The following is a 21,638-nucleotide window of genomic DNA, read 5'->3' as shown; positions in this document are numbered from 1 at the left end:
TCTGTGTGCAATGTCCCTGGGTGGCAGGGATGTTTCATCCCTCCCTCAGCTTTGGGGAGGGGGCAAAGCTCCCCAGCTCTGTTCTCCAGAGGGACCCTCACACTCCCAGAAGGTCTCTGGCCACGATGCACGGGCCCCCCTGCCCCATCTCCAGGTGGCACAGGAAGATGGTGGGTGCTGACCTCTGGCTTGGGGGATCTGCACCCGGGCAGCTTCGCCCATGGCTTGGATCCAGGACTCCTGCTCCTCTGTTCTCAGCACTGAAGAAGTAGGTCCGGATGCCAGCATGCTCAGCCTGGGGAGACAGGGACTGCCCATTACTCACTGGCATCTCCTCCACCCAGCACACTGTCACCTGCAGAAGTGAGGAGAGAAACAGACGGGATGGGTGAGACCTCCATTTCCACCCCAGAGCGAGGTCCTGCTGCTCCAGAAAAAGCAGGCATGGTCCTTCCCTCCTCCCCAAGCCCCCCATCAGTCACCCCTATGATGCTCGGATCAGCTCTCCCCAAGGAGCAGCACCCTGGTGCACCCCAGCGTGGAGCAGGTCCCGAGGGGTGGGCAGAGGGGCAGCACCCAGCAGGAGCAGCAGCGCTGGCCAGAGGGATATCAGTCATGCAGGGTGAGGGGGAGGTGGTTTCTTGGCCCAGGCAATGTTTTGGGGGAAAGAAGTTCACTTTTAATCCAAGGTGTTGCTTCTCACTCTCCACCTGGAAGGTACCTCTGGGTATTTAGGGCCTTCTCAAAGCTTCCACCTTCCCCCTCTGTAGGAAGTGATGGGAGGCAGGGAGGAAGGAGAGAGCAGGAGGTTCCCATGAAAGGCTTTCAGGGCTCGATTTTAAAATAAAACCAACTCAAACTTAAAAACTGGGTGTCCAATTAAAACCCTCCCTTGGGTTTCCATCTTCCCTGGAGCATGCAGATGGGTCACCTCCTGCAGTCCCAGGCACTCCTGCCTCTGGAAGCTCTGCAGCCAGAAAGATTTGTCCCAGGATTAGTGGGGGATGGGGGAGGGAGCAGAACATGCTGGGGAGCCTGCAGGTCCCTCACCCTTCTGCATGCATGGCAAACCCCCCCATGGAGGTACTACCTAGGCTGGGTGCTGGCGTGGTGGACAGGCACGAAGAGAGAGAGCTCCTGTCCGGGGATCCTCGCCCATGGAGAGAGGAGGGAACACAGACAAGGGTCAGGCTGCAGCGTGGCAGGAGGGTGGGCACCACAGCACAGACCTCTCCCAGCCATCAGGACCCTCTCTAACCTCTTCTGAGCAAAACCAATCCCCCCTCCCCTAAAAAACACTGGTGGGCAGGTAGAGCCCCCAGGTCACCTCCCTGCTGTCAACTGCTGAAGCCACGGGCAAGGAGCCACAGTGAGACCCACTGCCACCCCCCACACTGGTTCAGCTGTATCTGAAACACAAGTTGAAGGGTGGAGGCTACAAAAATGGTAAAGATTGCTGGGCAGCTCTCTGTGGGCAGCCTGGGCACTGGCAGAAAGGGGCACGCTGGCTTCTGGCACAGGAGGACACAGGGCACCAGCTCACCAACAAGATGAGGGTGGGCAGTACAAGCAGTCGTACTGGTAAAGGCCCACGGTGACGCCAAAAAGTGCCAGGGAAGCCCTGAGTAAGGAAAATCCAGTTCCTGTTGCCAGAATGGATGTGGGAGAGCCCCAGGAGCAGCAGCACTCTCGCTGCTCTCCTCTCCAACACCCACACTAGGCTGAGGAGCTGCTCCCCTCCTTGCAGTTGTGTTTCCCTTTCCTTGGCATGCAATTTTATTTAATTGCATATTCAATAAAACAAAATAAAAGAAGAGTTGTGGACACCTGGCTATGCTCTGGGAGCAGTGCTGAGAAGCGCTGCAGCAGCCAGCAGGGACAGGCTGGTTGGGAGCAGTGATGGTGATGGGGAAGCAGGGCAAGGAGAGGGCTAAGAGCATCGCCCACCAGAGCAGAGCTGCTACTCACCCTGCACCCAGCACCTCCCCAGGCTGGGAGGCAGCGATGAACCCCAAAGACAGAGCTTGGGAGCAGCTTTGCCCCACATGTGCCTCAGTTTCCCCAGCAGAGCACAAGCGATCCCCTTGAGGGGGGATCACTGTGGTCACCCCTCTCCCCAGCTTGCCCCATGCCCCGTCACCAAGAAAGCAAGAAGAGGGATCAGTGGGACCCTGCGAGCATCACTGTCACCCCAGAGCTGTCCCCAAGTTCTGTGTCCCCCCCAACTCTGGCCAGCACTGACCTTGAAGGTGTTCTTCCTGCTGATGTTGTCTGAGGGCTGCACGGCTGCCACACGGAAGCTGAGGAGGGGGATGCTGCCCAGGATGCTCTCCTCCTTCTCATCTGCTGGGCAAACACGGGTGGGTTACAGGCAAAGGGGGGGAGGTTGGGAGCCTGGGTTGCCCTCCCCCCCCCAACACTCCCCCAGGTAGTGATCCACCAGCAGCAGGGAGCCCACCTGTAGGAAGGCTCTGCCTGCCTGAGCTCCCACCACACTCCCATCAATAATTCATGCCCACCAGGTCTGAGCTGCCAGGGAGGCTGGGAAGGTGCCCACATTAACCCCTTGGGTCCCCAGGGTTAAACACCTGCACAAAGCAGGGTTGGGCATGGCTGGGCGGCTGTCACCTCCTGAACATTTTTAGGATGTTTGCCCATGCTCCCAAAACCTGCTCTGAGCCCCAAAGCAGCCCCTCTTTGCTTGCGGGTGCCTGGCTCGGGAAGAACATCTTGCTCTCTACAACTACTTGGAAGGAGGTAGTAGAGAGCTGGGGGTCAGTCTCTTCCCCCTTGTAACAAGCAACAGGATGAGAGAAAATGGTCCTGAGTTGCCCCAGGGGTGGGAGGGGGGGGGGTGTTAAGGTTGGAGATAGAAGAAACTTCTTCATGGAAAGGGCTATCAAAGACTGACCCAGGCTGCCCAGGGAGGGGTTTGAATCCCCATCCCTGGAGGGGTTTAAACCATGTGTAGATGTGGTGCTGAGGGACACAGTTTAGCCCTGGACTTGGTAGAATGGGGCTAATGGTTGGACTCGAAGATCTTAAAGGTCTTTTCCAACCAGATCCAGGGCTGGTACTCGCTGGTGTACCTTTGTAGTAGAAGAGGCAACGATCCACCAGCACGAACCAACGCTTGTTCCACTGCTTCACCCCTGAGCTGGCCTATGAGAGAGGGGTGGTGAGAGGACAAGGGGCTGGCACAACCCCAGGGAGCACCCAGCACAATGGGGGCTCAGCTACCTGCTTGTAGAGCCAACCACTCTTGGTGACAGCAGCATTGGGGTTCCTCTTCATGGAATTGGAGCGCTTCCCGAAGGCGATGCCCTTGCGGGAGGAGCGTGAAGCCTGCAGAGAGGAAGAGGAGCTGCTCAGTCCCTGGTCCCTGCTGGGTCCCTGACACCCTGCTGGTCATAGCACCAGGCACCCACCCGTCCTCCAGGACGCTCCGGGGGCATTTCTGACACCATGGTGTGGTTGGAGGGCTCGCTGGTGATGGTGGCCGCTCGCTTGCCACCTGCTTTGCTTGACATGTCCAAGGTCAGTCTGCAGCACAGGAGAGAGCTGAATCAGCAGAGCCACATCTCTCCACCCCCTAGGAGCTGGCCCTAGGTATTCTCACCCCCACCACCCCATCATGAGCCACTGCCAGGCCCTGAAACCAGGGAGTCAGAAGCCCACCTACTTTTGCAAGTCAAGTCTTGAGGTGTCCTCGGGGATCTGTCCCGTCACTGGGTGCAGGAATGTGTTCCGCCTTTCATTGTGGCTGTGAGAGACAGCGAGGGGTTAGCATGGGATCATGGACAAGTTTGGGTTGGAGGGACCTTAAACACTATCCAGTGCCATCCCCTGCCATGGTCAGGGACACCTCCTACCAGCCCAGGTTGCTCCCAGCCCCATCCAACCTGGGCTGAGACACTGCCAAGGATGGGGCAGCCACAGCTTCTCGGGGTGACCCTGGGCAACCAGGGTCCAACCACCCTCTCAGTGAAGAATTTCTTCCTGATGTCCAACCTCAATCTCCCATCCCCTCCTCAGAAACCTTTTGCCTTTAGCACCACAGCTGCTGCTCCAACCCCAGCGCTTTGCTGCCCTCACCCTCCATGACCCCACACCTCAGATCTGCTCAGCACATTTCACCGGCGTTTCACAGAAAGCGTTTGCCTTGTTAGGAGGCAAAATGAGGTCTCAGGTGGCTAAGCCCTTATTGCTTCTGCTGGACACATCCCACACATCACCATAAACCCCCCTAGATGCTGTCACTGCAGAAGTAGTGATGGTCCAGCCCAGGCTGTGCCTGCAGTGACATCCCCAACGTCCCATCCCCCCTCTTTGGCTTTGCTTTGGGGTGCAGCCAAAGGCAGATGCCATCAGTGCAGGGCTGGCAGCACTTGCCACATCCCTGTCCCATCCAGCAGAGCTGGTATTGCCAGACACCTCACTGCTCCAGCTGGAGCAGTGGGAACCCACTCACAGGCTGCTGGAGCTGTGTCAGGAGGAAAGGACACGGACACCTGGGGAGGTTCTGAGCTCCATCCTGAGAAATTTGCATTTGAGCCCATCCCTGTGACAACCCCACCTTCCCAAAGCTACTGGAACTGGGACATGGGTGCCTGGCCACCCGTGAAGCCAACATGCCAAGAACCCGGAATGCTGCTGAACTTCTGCATGTCAGCAAAACAGGGGAAGTTTGAGCAAGAAAATGCAGCTGCCAAGACCATCCCATCCACACACACTTCACCCCAAACCTGGGATTCAGCCAGGCTCTGAAGATATTAACTACTTTCTGCCCAAAAAAAGCCTTGCCGAGAGCTTGCAGGTCCCATCCTACACCTTGCCACAGGGCTGCTCTCCTCCACCAGCCCTCCTCCTCCTCCTGCTCATTTGGGGTCACCTTAAAAACTCAAGCAACGTGTGTGCACCCTGCAATGAGGGGCAGCACTGGCTCCCCAAGCCCCCCCAGTCCCAGGTGTTTGTGTGCCACCACCACCAGGAGTTACCCACAGGAACATCCTGCCTGATGCTCCAGCAGCAGCAAAGGGGTTCTGTCACACAGGGCTGGAACAGTCACCCCTCAACAGTGACTCTGGGGAGGGAGCAAGACACAATGGTACCAGGGCAGCTCCCAACCCCCTTGTGATGCTGACACCCAGGGAAGGTGCAAACAGCATCCCAGCCACACCAGCCCTGGAAAGGAGGGGGATGGGGGGGCCTTCCCTGCCCCACCCCGCCCCAACCCCAGCCAGGGCTGTTCCCCCAGCCCTGCCCACCCCACCCCACTGCCCAGCCCAGGACACCCACCCAGTTTGCAGCCTCCACGGTTCTTCCTGGCACCCAGCCCGGTGCCTCCCCCTGCCCCAAGTTCTCCCCTAGCCCCAGATCCATCATACCCCAGGAAAACCAGGAAATCCTCTTAAAAACACACAACACACACACACCCCTCCATCAGCAGCTCCCCGGCTGACCCCACTCCAGGAGCTCCGAGTTCCATCGCCTCTCAAGCACTGCAATGCAGCAGCCACTGCTCCGGCTGAGGTCCCCCACCCCGCCAGCCCGTGGCCCCGTCTGTCCCCTCGCGTACCCCATCTCGGGGTCCTACCTCACCCTTCGATCCGCCCGAAACTTCAGCATGATGCCGGGAGCCCTCCCAGCTCAGTGCCAGCTCCCGGCTCCCACCATGGCAGCGTTTGGCAGGGCCAGCTCCGTGTCACCTGCCGCCACCCTACCAGGGGATGGCACAGGCCATGGGGACAGCAACCCCAGGCAGGAGAGGGGACACCGCTGGTGGGCGAAGGGTCTCACTGTCCTCTCCCAGAGATTCCAGTCCCCCGAGACCCTTCGCCGGCGGCATCGGCGTCCCCGGTGGCAGCGGTGATGGGAGCTCCGGTGGGTGCCAAGAGCTCCGGTGCTGCGGGGCTGGAGAGCCCCCGGCTGTGACAGCCGGCAGGAGACGGGGACGAACGGCTGGGGACAAAACTGCTGGCGACAAACTGCTGGCTGTCGCTGGCGTCCCCGCGCAGAGGAGAGGCGAAGGGCAGCGCGGCACACGCCGCCTCCCCAGCCCAGGTGCAGAGCTGGGGAGCAGCGGGAGGCAGGAGAAAAAACGAAAGGGGGAGGATGGGCTGCAGGGCCCCCCCTTGCCACCCACCCACCCCAGCGGGGCAGCAGTGCTGGCGGGAGGAGGGGGAGGTGGGTGCTGCCGGGGAAGCAGAGTGCTGGGGGGTGTCACAGGGAGGGAGGCAGCCGCGCTGAGATAAGCTCTGCCGCTGCCCTGGATTCACTGACTGCATCCCTTCCCCCTGCTGCTTGTCCCCAAACCATCCCCATCATCCACCCGTGTCCTCCCCCTCCTTCTCCTCCTCGCATATCCCTTCCCTAGGACACGCCGAATCGCGGGGAGCAGGATGGGCACAAGCACCAATCACCGACCAACCCAGCAGCTGCCGGGCAGGGGGGAACCCTGCAGAGCATCCAACAACGAGGCTTCAGCCCTCCTCCCCTTTCCCCCCAAAAAATAAACAAAACAACCCCAAACAAAACAAAAAAAAAAAAACCCGGGAGGCCTTCACCCCCAGCAGGTTGAAAGTGGGGAGCCCTGGGCACAAAGATTGGGGGTGCTCGTCCGCCTGGGCATGGCCCTTGGGAAGGAGAATGCAAATCCATCGGGACTGTTAGGATCGTGCCGGGACGGGTGGGTGGAGGGAGAGACAGCGCTGACAGTTTAAAGAAACCTCCAAAGAAGGAAGCAGAGCACAGAAAGCCAGCTGGCCTCCCTCGAGCCACGTCCCACTCCGCCAGCATCCCGGGACCACCTCAGGACACGCCAGCCCACCCTGCTCCTCATCCCGGCCACAGCATCCGCCACCTGCTCCTCCCCAAAAACGATGCCCGTCCCTCAGCCTGGGGCACACTGGGGCAGCACCAGCGCCCAGCTCAAGGATGTGCCCATTGCTCTTCACCTGGCACTTGTGGTCCCTGCCAGCAGGGTGGTAGGGAGAGCAGCCAGGGGGGGGGACAGCAGCCACGTCCCCAGCCTGGCTAAGGATGTGCCCATGCTCCCAGACACCTGAACCTACACGTTTAGGAGCTCCTCCCTGCTGTCCCCTTGCCACCACACTGCCACCAGGCCATCAGCCACACATGCAGGGAGAAACCTGCCCACCATGACCCCCCTGGGCAGCACTAGCTGCCTGCAAACCACCAGCACTGGCTGTCCCTGTGTCCTCACAGCAGCAACTCACCTGCTTCTCCATCACTGTCACTCATCACTGACTCACTGGGTCAAAGTCCCCCAACGGCCCAGGGGAGCTTCCAGCCCTCCACTCTCTGCGAAAGCCAACGCTCACCTGGTGACAGGGCCATCAGGGAGGAAGAGGAGCCAACAGGCAGCACCCCTGTCCCTGGGGACAGCGTGGCAGAAGCAGGAAGAGTGGTGTGCAGGACACTGCAGGTAGGAGTCACAGGTCCCCCCAAATGTGGGGGTTTCACACTGTCCCCCGTTACCCTAATTCAGTGCAAGGGCTGTGCTTGGCTCAAGGGCTGCTGCACTGGGACCCTTTAAGCAGAGCAGGCGCCGTGCTCCCTGCACCAGCTGAGCTGTTTCACAGCCATCAGGCTCCAGGGTGGGCAAGGACACAGCATCAGCCATGGCCCATCAGGTGGACACGCTCCAGGGCTCCCAACAGAAGCTCAAAAGGTGGGGGGAAGCTACCTTGGACCTCCCAGGAGAGCTGTGGCGGGGGAGAAGAGCTGGAGCATTTCCTCAGAGTAAACATCAAATAAAAACTCCTCTTGCTTTTTCATAAAAGGAGCACAAGAAAGGGGGGGGAGAAAAATGCAATAAGTGAAGAATGAAACTTTCATTCAATGCTGCTTTTCTTCCCCTTTTCTGGGAAGATGAGGGTGGTGGGGAGCAGTGATCCTCCAACACACCCACTGTGGGACAAAGCCCAAGTGGGTGATGCCAGCCCATGGCACAGATTCCTGGCTGGCTGCACTGGGATCCTGGTCAGACAAGGGGTAAGTGGGATGCACAGGGCAGGGTTTGGAAAAAATCTGGTGTGGGGTGCACCAAGGGGGTTTCTCCAAGAGCTCCCAGCAAGCTCAGAGAGCTGGACCCCTTAGATCCCCCCAGCTGATGGGAACCATTCCCACACTGCAGCCCTCCCTGTGGTGTTGGGGCTCCTGGCTGTTATCTGGCAGCTGGGGGGCAGGAGGAGGGGTGCACAGGCTCCCTGCCCAGGCATCAGAACCTGCCAAGTCCTAAACCCAGAGCAGAGAAGCCAGCCAGGGGGGCTAAGGGGAGCCAGACCACCCTGACCCATCTGGGGTGTGATGCTGGAGCTGCAGGGCTCCCCCCTGAGCACTCACCAGGCGCTGACATCCTCCCAGTTCCAATTCCAGCTCAATTCCAGTTCCAACCAATCCCCATTCTAACCCCAATTCCAGCTCCAGTGGCCCCATCACTCCAGCCCCCAGGGGGTCAGGGTGCAGGGGTACCATGAGGTCTGCTGAGCTCTGCCACCGGGAGCACAGCAAGGAGGAGGAGGAGGAGGAGCATGAAGAGCAATAGGAGGGGAAGGCAGGCAGCCAAGCCTGTCTGCAACACTCCCCATTCCCAAGTGATAATGAAACCCCTTCCTCTGGAGGTTTCTCCCATGTTCTTGGGGTGAGCATCCAGGCAGCTCCCAAGGAAGGGGCTTGCATGGCCACCAGCCAACATGCCTTGTGTGTTGGCCTCCTTCCTGTTTTTCTAGCCCTTTCTTCACCTCTCCTCCTCCTCCTGAGCTACATCCCTCTACTCCAACTGGAGCCCATGGAAACCCTTTTATCCAGTGAGCTGCAAGGCTCAGCAGCCATAAGAAGAGATGTGGGTCACCCCCACCCAGGGCCCCTGCAAAGGGACTGAGAGAGAAAATCCACCCTTAGATGAACAAGTTCAAACTGCTGAGTCCTGTCTTGCAAGAAAACCTGAGGCAGGAGCAAATGCAATGTAATAAACCAGACCCCATGTCCCCCTGGCTGTCCTGCTCCATGCAGGGGTACTGAGGGCTCAGCTCTGCCCCATGGGGCTGGCTCAGTGCATGCTCGAGATGCAATTGGGAAAATAAAATAAATTTAAAATTGAAATTATATTCTGCAGGTGCAGTGTGAGCTGGTCTGGTGGAGTTGCTGCAGCCAGGGGACAAGTGCCAGCAGCTCAGCTGCTCCCATGTCCCTACACAAGGCCATCCCCAGCTCCAGCTTCTCTGCCGAGTGAGGCCCTGGGCTGCTCCATCACTGCAGCTACCCCAGCTCCTGTTGGATGACTCAAGCACAAAAAAATCTAAACCAGCCCTGTGCACTCCCCATTGTCCTTGCCTAGGCTGAACTGGCCACGGAGGTGCCGTGTACCAACCCCAGCCTAAAGCCTGGGCCACAACCTGTTGGGGCCACAACTGCTCCCTTGTTTCCCAATTGCCCTGGATTTATGAGGGCCACATATCCACCCAGGAGAGGGCAGTGAAAGATTTGGGTGTGAGGGACCTTAAACATCACCCAGTGCCACCCTTGCCAATGGTCAGGGACACCTCCCACCAGCCCAGGTTGTTCCAAGCCCATCCAACCTTCAACACTGCCAGGGATGGGGCAGCCACAGTTCCTTAGGCAACCTGGGCCAGGGGCTCAGCACCCTCACACCAAAGAATTTCTTCCCAAGTTCTCATCTCCAATCTCCCCTCTTATAGTTTCACAACCATTCCCCTCTTTGCCTGCTGCCCTCCTCTGTGCTGGATGCAGCTGCAAAACAGCCCCAAGAAGGGAGGGTGCCAAGGGGTGCCAAGTCCCAGCACCCATCCATCTGCCACCTCACCCTGTGACAAAGCACATACATCACCTGTCACCACGGCACCCAGGTGGGGACCACCAACCACCACTAACACTGGCAAAAGACCCCCTGGAGTGAGAGCAGCCTCTTCCTGGGAAGCTTTGCCCCAAGCACTTGAGGAGGATTTTGGTGTGAGCAGCAGCTTCCAGAGAGCACAGTATCCAGGCCAGGCTTTACCATCTGCTCCTGCAAGCACACCCTGGTCATCAACCTTGCCACACTCGCTATCAGCCCTGCAAGTCCCCACGGGAGCTTTGCCGGGGTGGAAGGAAGCAAAGCCTGAGCTGGATCCAGCTGGGAAGCAGCGAGGCTCCCGTTCCAGGATCTGTGAGCTGGGGCAAAGTCCTCGTGGCGGGTGGCAGCTCCCGCTCACTGTCACCACCCAGCCCGGCAGGGTCACCCCAGCTGGATAGGGTCCATGGGGATGGAGAGCAGGAGAAACCCCCTCTGTCCTCGGCTGGGAGGAGCGGGATGGCCGGGAGCAGGGGATTTCCAAGGAACAAAGCGGCTGCTGGCAGCCGGCAGCGCTGCTGGCGGGGAGGGCAAGTCCCCGGCTCCAGCTGGGGTCGGGGAAAAGCACAGAAAGGAAAAAAAAAAAAAAGAAAGCACAGCGAGTTTGTGTTTTATCTCCCCAGCCAACCCATCACAGGCCCACGAGTGTGGCCCAGCCAAAAATCACTGCTGCAGAGAGGGAGAGTTCGGGGCAGGCACAGCAGTGCCCTGGATCCACGGGGTGACATTTGGAGAGTGGCACCAGCAGGGTCACAGTCCATGGCCCTGGCAGAGCGTGGGCCCAGCTTGGATGATGTCATTTTGTCCCTTCTTGGGACAGAGCCCAAACCTCACGTGCAGGGCATCACCAGGCTCCCTGAGCCACGGGTGGCCCTGCAGGACAGGGCAGCCCCACGGCAGCTGCAGCGTTTCCTGTGGCATCACGCAGCCAAAGCATCCTTCCCCCAGGGATGGAATCAGTCAATGGACAGATGCAAATGCCATCTGTGGGGCTCAGGGGCTCGGGGGCCAGGGGTGGGGGCTGCTGGCACAGAGATCCTGACCACAGCAGACACCAAAAGGCTCAGGGCACCACTGTGGGTGAGCAGACATGAGACCCTGAGAGTGTTTATTCAGCTCAGGATAGAATCCTTCAGCCTCTTCCCCCACACTCTGCAGCCTCCCGTAAATCTGGGATCAGTGTGGGAGCTGCAGAACAACCACACACACACCAAGTCTCTTGAGCTGAGGTGGCAGGGCCATGGCTTGTGTCTGGGCTTGGAGGTGTCACAAAACCCAACACGGTACAGAGCTGCCTGGGCAGCTGTGATGCCACCAAAAGTGATCCACTCGAGCTGAACTGCAAGCCAGCCCCAGACCTGGAGGGTTTCAACCTTTCACTAAGCTCTTTAGGTAACCACTTGCAGTGGGCCGAAATTCTGTCCCAGGCAATCACCAGCACAAAGCATCAAAACAAACCCGGCTCCAGCAACCCCTCCCCAGCCAGGGCAGGTCAGGAGCAGGGATTATGGCAGCAGCGCTGGGGAAATCCTTCTGGACAAATCCTCAGCACCTGCTCAACCCATCGCAGACGAGAATCATGACAGCAACGAGCACCTTCCCGGCCGCCATCCGCTCCTGACAGATTCCCAGCTGTTTTGTCACCCTGCCGGCCACCCTCTTGTCCCCAGCTGCTCTCGGCCACCCGCAGGCACCGGCCGCAGACAATGCGGGAGCTCCACTCCATGCTGCACACACAGACAGACACACAGACAGACACTCACCGCTGCCACCACACGTCCCCTCCCGTCCACGCCGCTTGCCAAGCCGGTGGCTCTCCCGCAGCCGCAGCCGGGGTAGATGATTTCCTCCCAAGCCCACGGAGACCGTCATGGGTATCAATCATTAACAGCCACGGCAGCTGCCGGCAGCCTTAACCCCCTCGGCTCCGGGCGCCGCGGGGCCAGCAGGGGTAGCATCCTCCTCTGCTTGGCCCTGCAAGTCCCTTTAACAGTACCGCAGGGTGACAAGGCCACTGCAGCCCAACCTGCAGGGGATGCAGAGGGCTTTCCAAGGGGTTCCACAGCCCCGTGGACCCTCGGCTGCTCCCTGATCCCCCAGCATCACCTCTCTCTCTCTGCACCCTAAATGACTCCTTCAGCAGCACGGGTGCTGGGAGCAGCCTCGCATGTCCCCGTGCAGCCCCCAGGGCTAATCCTGCCTCTGCGTCCAGCTCAGCCCCGGGGCAGACCCCATCTCCCCAGTCTCGGAGGGCTGTTGCTCTGTGGGGCAACACATGGGTCAGGGGGCTGCTCCCTCCCCCTCCCCCCCCCCCCCCCCATGGAGGCAGGTGGCACATCCATCCCCTCCTTGCTGCAGAGCCAGGGCAGGCAGGGATCCCTCAGCTGGGAGTTCTCAGAGCTCTCCCTTCATGCAGCTTTTCCAAGGAGTATCGATGGCTGTAACCCTATCCTAGTGTGTTTACAGCGCGGCTCTTGGCTCTATGGCTGTGCCTCGGCTCTCCAGGCTGCTGCTCAGCTGGTGCTGCCAGAAACCCTGATACCAGACCCTCCTGCATGCTGTGGTACCCCTAGATCACCATGTCCCATGGTCAGGTGACACAAGCACCAGGGCTGCAGGAGGAGAGTGGAGGCTGCTCCTGTGTCTGAAGTCTGGGAAGTGGATGATTGTCCCCATCAACTACCCCCCCACCCCCACGACTGCCTGTTACCCAGCCTGCAAAGGGGTTGAATGATTAACCTCCAAGCTGTGCCACCACCAAGAAGCTGGGAGAGTCTTGCTCTGCCCATCCACAGCCCCGGGGTGTGATGGCATCTGGAGAACAAACCAACAAATCATCACCCCTGGTCCCAAGCCTAGTTGGTGACACCCAGTTTGTCCCAAGAGCATCCTATGCCAGTTCCCTGTAGCAGGGACACATCCAGCTTGTCCAGCCTGAAGCAGCCACTGTGACCCCTTACAAATGCAGAGGGGCTGCAGAGAATGGGCTCAGTCCCCATTTCATCCTTGACCCAGTTCCTGTGGACTCTGCGGGGTCTGGGGGTACTCACACCACAGCTCAGCTCCAGCATTCGGACCCGGACACACAGCAGATTCCTCCTTCCTCAGCCCCAGCTGCAGCCCTGGGGGTGTCCCAGGCTTCGAGTGCTCATAATAGCCTTGGACAAACATCTTGCACGGCACCACCCCACGTAGGCTGGAAGCAGAGGGCTGCTGCAGGGATGGTTTTAATCATGCTGTAAGACCATCGAACAGCTAAAAAAACCACAGATGAGAGTGAGCTGTGAAGAAGAACAGTTGCAGCAGCTGATAAGACCAGCTCAGCTCAGCTCCCTGTACTGTGATTGCCTGGTCCCTTGGCATGGCTTTTGAATTTCCCATTCCTTACACCCACGCAGGACATAGAACTGACAGCTCCTTGCAAACACCCCGAGTTGGGAGCACTTGGAGGGCCTGAAGCAGAGTGCCGAAATAAAACATCTCCCTGCTCCTGGCAGTGGGCCTCCAGGCTATGCTATTCCCACTCTCCTCCAGGCCCACCGGGACAGGGAGTGGGGTGAGCCCCAGCCCGGGCTCCATCAGCCCCAGCAGGTTGTGCCACTCCCGGCAGAGCCTCTTGAATGTTTTTGTCGAAATTACCAATCTTCCAGCTCTCCCACGGGCTGCTCTCCCTCCAGCACTTTAGCAAAGGGGCCGCTTGTACAGGTGAAAAATAAAGCCACACCTGCAGCATCCCGGGGTGTGAGGACACAACAACAACGCATTGCTTTGCTAACATCACCACTGTCACCCTGCATGGTACAGTGGGACCCCGGCAGAGACCTTCTAGCACCATTTCTGTAATTGGTGGGTTTGGGGAGGCTCCGGGTTAGGGGGTTGTGGCAGCTCTGGCTCTGCCCCAGCTGGAGAGCTTCTCCAGTCCGCTGCCACCCCTCCAGGTGACTCACAGGTTGCTCTTCGTCCCGACCTCCTGCAGTCAAGTCCCGACGCATTCGGCACATTCCTGGCATAGCTGGCTGTGCCGTGCCATGGCCGGCGCCGAGCCCCACACCTGCCGGAGCCGGGAGGCTCTGGGTGGAAGCCAGGAGCATTCTCAGGGCTCTTGGGAAAAAAACAAAAAACAAAACAAAAAAAAAAACAAAACAACAAAAAAAAACAAACAACAAAACAACAACAAAAACAAGGCTCATCCATCCCTTGGCTCCCTCACGGTCCGATGGGCAGGATGGCCCAGCGTGGCCACGTGTCCCCACGGGGGATTTCCCCCTGGGCAGGAGCCGCTCAGCTCTGCCTCCCATGGCCATGGTGAAACTGGCAGGTTGTCACCAACCTGTCACCCTCCCCTGCCAGCACGGCTGCTGTCCCAGTTGCTTTCCTCGAGCAGTGCCACATTCCCCTTACGTCGGCATGGGTGTGATGGAGGTATATGGGAAACTCGTCATTTTTAGGTCTGATCCTGTACCTTCACAGGCCTCAGAACAGCTTGTAACCGAGCTGTGATGCAACAGCTCACGCGTCGGGGTTGTGCAAATGTGTTGCACCAAACAGCTCCCAAGGACGGGGCAATCACCAGCTCTCAGACCCCGCAGCTCCAGAGAGGAGATTCCAAGAATGGTGAGGGGGCGGCAGCTGTGAAACAGCTAGAAGTGCTCCTGAGTGCTTGGGAAAGGGCCACTGTGGATGGGATCCACTGTGGGCACCAACAGCCCCCAGCCATCTCCCCTGCACAAACAGAGTGGGAACCAAAGGTCCCCAACCCAGCAGGTTTGCTCTTAAGCAAACAGAGCAAAGCAAACATGCACAGGACCCCCTGAGACCCCAGGTACTGAATCCATTGCTGAGCTTGCCCTCACCTCCAGCAGTGCCGTCCCAGCACAGGGCATCCAAAAGGGAACTGCAGCCCAGGCGATCCCCTGAGCCCTCTGCTGAGCTGACACAACCAGAAGGGGCTGCGGAGGCAGAGATAAATCACATTGTCAGGGCTCTCTGCACCAAATCCCCATGGCCCCATAATCCCAGCTGACCGAGGGACTGAGCCTTGCTGCTGAGCTCGGAGAGACTCTGCACCAGAACACGGGCACTGGGGAGCCAGGAGCATCCTGTGGCATCTCCCAGCTCCTACCTCCAGCACAGCCAGCCTGGGGCAGAGCCTCCAAGTGGTGAGACCCCATCCAGTTCCTTCTAAAACCCACCAAGATCTCGGCTTCCTGCAGGTGCTTGCCAAATCAAGCCATTAGCCGCCTCCGCTGGCCATTAACCGCTCATCCCAGCCATTAGCACCGCACCAGGATGGGGGCAGCAATTTCCTACTCCCCGCATGGGACCGCCTCGGTTTTACTGCTGTCCCCAGCCCACCACACCCTGGTGTGGCAGGGCTGGGGCAGTCGGACACAGCTTCCCGATGAATCACTGATTATTCCATCTTCCCTAATCTGTGCATGAAGCTGACAACATCCCTGGGGGGCAGCTACCGGGAAAAAGCAAAGAATTTACAGGAGGCAAAAAGTGGAGGGAGCTGTAAATCCTTTGCATCCCTCCATACCAGACCCTCGGGGTCTACCGGGGTGCTGCAAAGCCAGCGTGGAGACAAGACATGTATTTGTGTCACCAAACAGCCCTCGACTTGTTCCTCGTCCTCCTCCCCGCAACCACCTCCGCAACGGTGCAAACGCCGCGGGCGAGTTAAGTCGCTGAGCGCTGGCTCTGCAGAACGAGATCTTCTGCTGAATGAAGTTTAGTCACCGTGGGATGTTTCCAATTGGAAATCAGGACAGTTCCAGGCTGAACGCACGCCAGGCTTTCCACTTCCCAGAAATCCCATTTGCAAGCCAGCCTGTTGCCAGTTTCCCCCTTTTCTCCCCCAGCATCATGTAAATAAACACCGCCCCAGCCCTCCCTCTGCCCCGCCGGGGAGATGCAGCCCCTGGGCTCTTGCTCCCGTTCCCTGGGGATGAAAGCTGGTGGGACAGGAGCTGCTGAGCCGGGCTGGTGCTGGAGCAAGGCCAGTCCCATCCTCACCACGGCCTTTGGCGATGCCTTTGCCACCGGCACAGCTGGGATGAGCCCTTGAGCCTTTCGCCAACGTGCCTGCCCACAGCGTCCCCCCCCAAGGATGCTTGGAGGCAGCCAGGGAGCTGCATCAGGGTTAGTCCAGGGGAGCAAGTGTGATCCTCCATAAGGAACTGGTTTGTTTGGCGCTGGGAAGAGCCAGAGGCTTGTGATGGGTTTCCAGAGGGCAGAGATGGAATAATCCACGTGGGAAGAGCAGTCAGGCACCAAAGAGGTGGGAGATCCTTTCTCCAGGTGCCTGGGGCATGGTGGCTCCTGTTTTCCTGGAGTTTGGGTGAGGGGAGGGTGCTCCATGTTGTGTGGAGAACAGTGTTCCCAGCCCAGACTGTCCCAGAAGTCTCTGGGAATCAATGGAATGAACAAGGAAACATTGACCACAACCCTCATCTCCTTAGGAAACCAGTAAGTGGAAAAAAACTACTTGACCCGACTTGCCTCAATGTCTTCTCCCTCCCCATGCACCTCCCTGTCCCAGCAGGGCAGAGCAGGCACCATTCAGGGACCACCAGAAGTGATGACCAAGCTCCACACTATGCTGGCCATTCCCAGGTCCTCCTTTGTTACAAAATTGGTTAGTGGCCCCACAGCACTGGGATGGAGTGAAGGACATGATGCCCGAAGGAGAAAGCACTTTGCTCCAGCCCAGACTCTGCTTCTTCACCCACCACTGCTGCAGCAACTGGGAGGAAGGGCTAGGATCACGCCAGGATCAGGCTCAGCTACAAACCCAGCACCCTGCCAGCACTGGAAAGCAAAGGGGAGATCATTCCCATCTCCAGGACACCCCTGTGGGTGACTGGGAGCATCCAGATAAAACCAACAAACATTCCATTCTGCAAACCAGAGACCTGCAACAGCCACACGCTGCTGCCTGCAGCCAAACAGGGGCTGCAGCACCCACCACTGCCTGGAGCAGGAGCATCCTTCACCACCTGCAGGGTCCTGGTGTCCCTGTCCCTGTCCCTCCCACTGCACTGCGAGATGACAGCAGCTCGGCTCAAAGGTCTGGGAAAGCAAAGAGGAGGCATGGCAGGGTAGAACAGAGAGTTGCTTTTAAAAAGCCGTTCCATAAAGATCCCTTTAAACAGGCACCGCAGACAGCAGCTCTCCCAGGTTTCAGAGCCAGCCCGTGGCACAGCCCCTCGCAGTCAGGATCCCACCTTGCATCCCAGATGGCAGCAGAGCTGTGTGCACTGGGGTGCCTCTGCCTCACTCCCAGCTCTGCCAAGCCTTATCGTGCTGCCACACCTTCCACCCAGCTCCCTGCGAGGAGTTTAACCCCGGGAAGAGCACGGCCGGGCTTTCCCGTGCCACGTCTGTGCCTCTGCCCGCTGGACTTGGTGCAAATGCCCCCACCAGCTCTGTTCCTTCACAACTTTCCTCCCCACAAGCTCCTGCCCCCTCTCTAACCATCCATCCTTCAGCAAAGCTCAGCTCATCGGCTGTCCCAGCACAGTGTAAGCCCCTCCAGCATCTCCATCCCCTTCGCTCCAGCCCTGGGGGCTCTTCCTCCACCTCCCCCAATCCTCCCCTCACCCTTGCCATGGGCCAGAGCACCCATGGTTGGCTCAGCCTACCTGCTCGTTGGGTACTGCCGGAGCCAGGGTGCTGACCGGGGCAGGAGGGGGAGCTTGGTGACAAGGTGGGGACCCCCGGGGCTGGTGGGAGAAACCTCGGCCGCCTCCGAGAGCTGCCACGTCCGAACGCGGCTGATAAGCAAAGGCTGAAATCTGAAACTGCAGGTTGGCTCCTACCTATATAAACAGGCGCTCTCACACACACACCACACACACCTCTCTGCGCCGGCTCTCGCCACTCCCAATGCTCCTGGCCACGCCAGGCACTTGCCAGCCCTCCTCCGGAATGGCCACACCGCCCAGCCGGTGGGGGCACCTCTGCCCGAGCCCTCACCCCTGCGGGTCACCAGCCCTGCCTCTGAATGTGGTGACACCAGCGGTGGGTTATGTCACGATGTATTTATTGTTTAGATGAATTTTCATTCCCTGGAAAACTCTGCTTCCTCCACGGAGCGTTTCGGGGAAGAGGGCAGGGAGCCACCGGCGGGGCACCACCTGCCTGGGTGCTAAAAACAGCAGGATGGGGAAAGCAAATAGTGTGGGTTTTAACCTCATAAAGTGGGTCAGAAGGACCAGCACCCTGCTGGATCGGCTGATGGGCGCCCGGGGCATAGAAAATTTCAGCCCCCCTTGCCCACTAGTCATAGGCAGTGATGCCACACGCATGGCCCAGGGTGGGGGGTGCCCATCACCGTCCCTTCTGAGCAATGCTCACAGCTGAGCCCCCTCCTCAGGCCAGGGCCACCGTGGCCAGTGTGCCCACACCGTGCCACCACGGGACTTCCTCAATGCCAGCACCGCCATGGCTGCGCCTCCTCCAGCTGGAGGAAACCCTCAAGAAGACAAAACCCTGCCCTGTTTTTTCCCACTTCCCACTTCTCCAGGCTCACCTAGAGCCCCGAACCGGGATGGCCACATACATCAGCGAGGCTGGGCTACCTGCACGGCTGCTTGCTTCATCCCAGCTCCAGCCCATGGGGCAAGCGGGCCATGCAGGTGCTCAGGGACACGGGGTCAGTCCCGGGTACTGCCCTAGGGAAAGGAGTCTCCCCAGACTGCTTTGTTCTCTGAGGCTGAAGCTGCTTTGTGGCAAGGAGAGGGTCTTGGCAGGCACATCCCGCTGGCATCCCTGTGCTGGGGAGCTCGGTGTGGAGAAGGGGCAGCTCCTACCTGGGGATTGCTGGCTCTGGATGAGCACAGCCCGGGGTTTTCCTTGAACTCCTGAAGCTGGATCCGGCCAAGGAGTCTCCACCTGTGGTGTAATGAGCCCGGCAGTGCTCAGAGCCAGCTCCCCACCCCGGTTGCACAAGCAGCCCCGGGGCGCTGCCGGGCGGGCACAAACAATAACAGCCTCACGAAGAGCCTTGTTTATAGCAGGCAGCACCAGCCCCGGCTGCGGGCAGGGCAGCGCCCCAGCCACCTGCCTCCTATCTCCTCCTGATCACAAGGAGCCGTGTCAATCCTCAGCCCGGCCACCCGCAGCTCCCCAGCCACCCTACATCCCCACCCTCGGGGCAGGGGACACCCAGAGCCCGCACCGAAAGGCTGTGCAGGGCATGAGGACCCTTGCTGTCACAGACATGGGCATGGCGGGTCCATTCCGTGCAGCACCCTGACCCCCAGCATCATGCAAAGCTACTTTGGAAGAGTAAATTTGCCTTCGGACCACCTGGATTGAGCAGGCACTAGGGGGATGAGATGGCCTCGGGAAAGGATTTCCTCCCCAGGGCCACCCCGAGGGACTTTGGCCGCACAGTGGGTCCTCCCACCCCACTGGGACAGCACCCCCCGTGTCTGCCAGCAGCCCTGGCACCAGGCAGAACTGCTGCACAAACATCTTCCCAACGTTCTCCACATAGACGTGGCCTGGCAGCACCCGAGTTGTTCTTCCAGCAAACCATAAATCCCCTGGAGAAAGAGCAGAGACCACCACTTAGGGCTCTTAACAACACATTTTGGGGTTGGGGAGAGAAGCTGGGGGCTTCCCCAGTAGGTATTTTGAATAAACCAGTTCTAATTAAGCAGACAGAGGAGTCCACAGTCATCTTCTTGGACTAAAAATATTTCTTTTCCACTTTCTTTTGTTTAAAGAGAAGGGACAGGGTTGGACCTGGTATGCAGTTCCCAGCTCCTGTTTCTGCCTCATCCAGGCAACAAAAGGCAAAACCTCTTCCTGACACGGCAGCTTGGCTGGGAGGGGGGGGGACCTGCTTCGTGCTCCCCCCTTTGGCACCGAGGCATTGGGGGGGCTGAGCCACAGAGACACCCTGAACGAGTGCCCCCACCCTGAAGAGGGGGATGGAGCCCCCACCGTGCATCCCTGCTGCCCACCCGCGCAGAGACAGGCAGCATCGGACCCCCCCCGCTCCAGACAACCCACGCCTGAACCCAAGGTCCTGCATATCTGCAACACAAGCTTGTCTGGTGATAAGTTCAGTGCACGAGGGATAAGATAAGGCTCGCACAGCCTCCTGCTATCAAAAGCCCTTCCTCCAGCTCTGCCTCACAAGGCTGAGGGGTGCTACACCCCTAAGTGCCCCCCCCCAGCACCCCTTTCCCCCCTCATGGCACACAGGCAGCCTCTCACTTTGATGAGTTTTAAGATTCATTAGGTTCACACACAACAGTTGCTCGTTGTTTCCAAATCAGACAAACCCCTTGATTTAGGGGAGAAAAAAAAAAAAAAAAAAAAAAAGCAACAAACCCACACAACCGGATCAAACAATTTGTCGGGGGAAACATGGCAGCAAAGCTGGAGGGGGGGTGTTGCCGGGGGAGGCAGACACAACCTGATGGCTTTAGGCTCGCAACAAAACCTGGAATTGCTAATTATTGCTGCTAAGCAGACCTAAAAGAAGAGATGCTGCCGAGGAAAACAAACCCACGGGACGAGAGCCGGGGCACACGGACACGAACCTTCCTCGGATGACTTCTTATCGCATCACCCCTGCCCAGCCCCGGGCTGAGCATCTCTCGCAGGGCAGGAGGATGGAAAAACACCCTGGAGGAAGGAGGGGGCAGCTGGTGGGCTACCTCGAAAGATGGGCTCCCCCCTGGTGCCTGTTGTCCCCATGCACACGGCAAGGGGAGGAGATCGGGGGGGGGGGGCTGGTGCTTTTGGGCCCATTCCCAGGATTTACACATGGGATCTGCCAGCGTGTGGGCACCTCCGGCAGAGCCAGCCTGGCCTTTAAAATAGGAAAAAAAAAAAAAAAAAAAAAAAAAAAGACTAAAGCACACCCCCCTCCACACGTTTGCATCCCAGCACCCGTGCCAGGCTAAAAATACCCGGCACTTGCCGTTCCTGCTGCAGGGTGAGGGGGGGACCGTAGGGAAGAGCCCCCAGGGTGGGAGAAAGGGAAGGGGGAGAGACCCCTCCTCACCCAGTGGCACCGGGGGGAACACAAGGGCAGGACGGGGGGGCTTTTCCTGGAGGATAATGGTGGCTGGGCATGCTGAACCCCCCGCCAGTGACGTGACCACACTGGGGACAAGCGGGGGCGAGGGAGAGGAAATCCCCAAAGGGCCCCGGAGGCATCGGGGTGGGTTCCAGGAGGGAGTGAAAAGCATCGCTGATAGGAGCCGAGGCAGCCTGCCAGGCACTGCGGGGACATGCCACCTCCCAGTGCCCCCAGCGCCACCCGCTGGCAGGGGGACAAGCTCAGAAGTGACCTCCCCCTTCCCGGGCATCCTGCCCCACAACTCCCAGGAGGAGGGGTGGCAGCGTTAGCCCCAGGGCAGGCAGGCACCGACCCAGCGGAGGAGGACGAGGAGGATGGGGCTCAGGGGGTGATGCTGGGGGCGTTGCAGGGAGCGTCCAGGGGCCGGGGGAAACCCTTTTAAGTGCAGCCCCGCCGCAGGATTGCTGCCTCGTTAGAGAGCAATTACAGACTAATTATATGATGGTAACACCCAAACCCCGATCAGGAAATGGGGCTGCTGGATGCCAGAGAGTGCACGCGTGCAAGGGTGCACACACCCCCACACACACAACCACCTCTCTGAAACCTCAGGAGCTCTGAGACCAGACACGTCAGAGGGAGCCACCCACCACAAATCCCCACTGGGCCGGCTCCGTGCCTCAGTTTCCTCACTTGCAGCTGGCCATCCCGCTCCCA

At 59.1% G+C, this 21,638-nt stretch overlaps 1 protein-coding gene across 1 annotated transcript in view; it reads right to left on the bottom strand.

The window, feature by feature from the left end:
* The window catches only part of PLEKHA6 (pleckstrin homology domain containing A6), a 33,599-nt gene extending 15,975 nt beyond the window's left edge, over window positions 1-17,624 (bottom strand). The window contains 8 exon segments of the mRNA XM_030465473.1: window positions 125-250; window positions 252-295; window positions 2,243-2,343; window positions 3,090-3,162; window positions 3,241-3,345; window positions 3,429-3,543; window positions 3,683-3,763; window positions 17,521-17,624. Coding sequence (XP_030321333.1) covers window positions 125-250; window positions 252-295; window positions 2,243-2,343; window positions 3,090-3,162; window positions 3,241-3,345; window positions 3,429-3,530 — 551 coding nt within the window. The 5' untranslated portion in view covers window positions 3,531-3,543; window positions 3,683-3,763; window positions 17,521-17,624.
* Between the last annotated feature and the right edge of the window lie 4,014 nt (window positions 17,625-21,638).

Source organism: Calypte anna, chromosome 26 (assembly GCF_003957555.1).
Source record: "Calypte anna isolate BGI_N300 chromosome 26, bCalAnn1_v1.p, whole genome shotgun sequence".
In the NCBI taxonomy this organism is placed as follows: Eukaryota; Metazoa; Chordata; class Aves; order Apodiformes; family Trochilidae; genus Calypte; species Calypte anna.
This window is presented reverse-complemented; position numbering and strand designations above follow the sequence as displayed.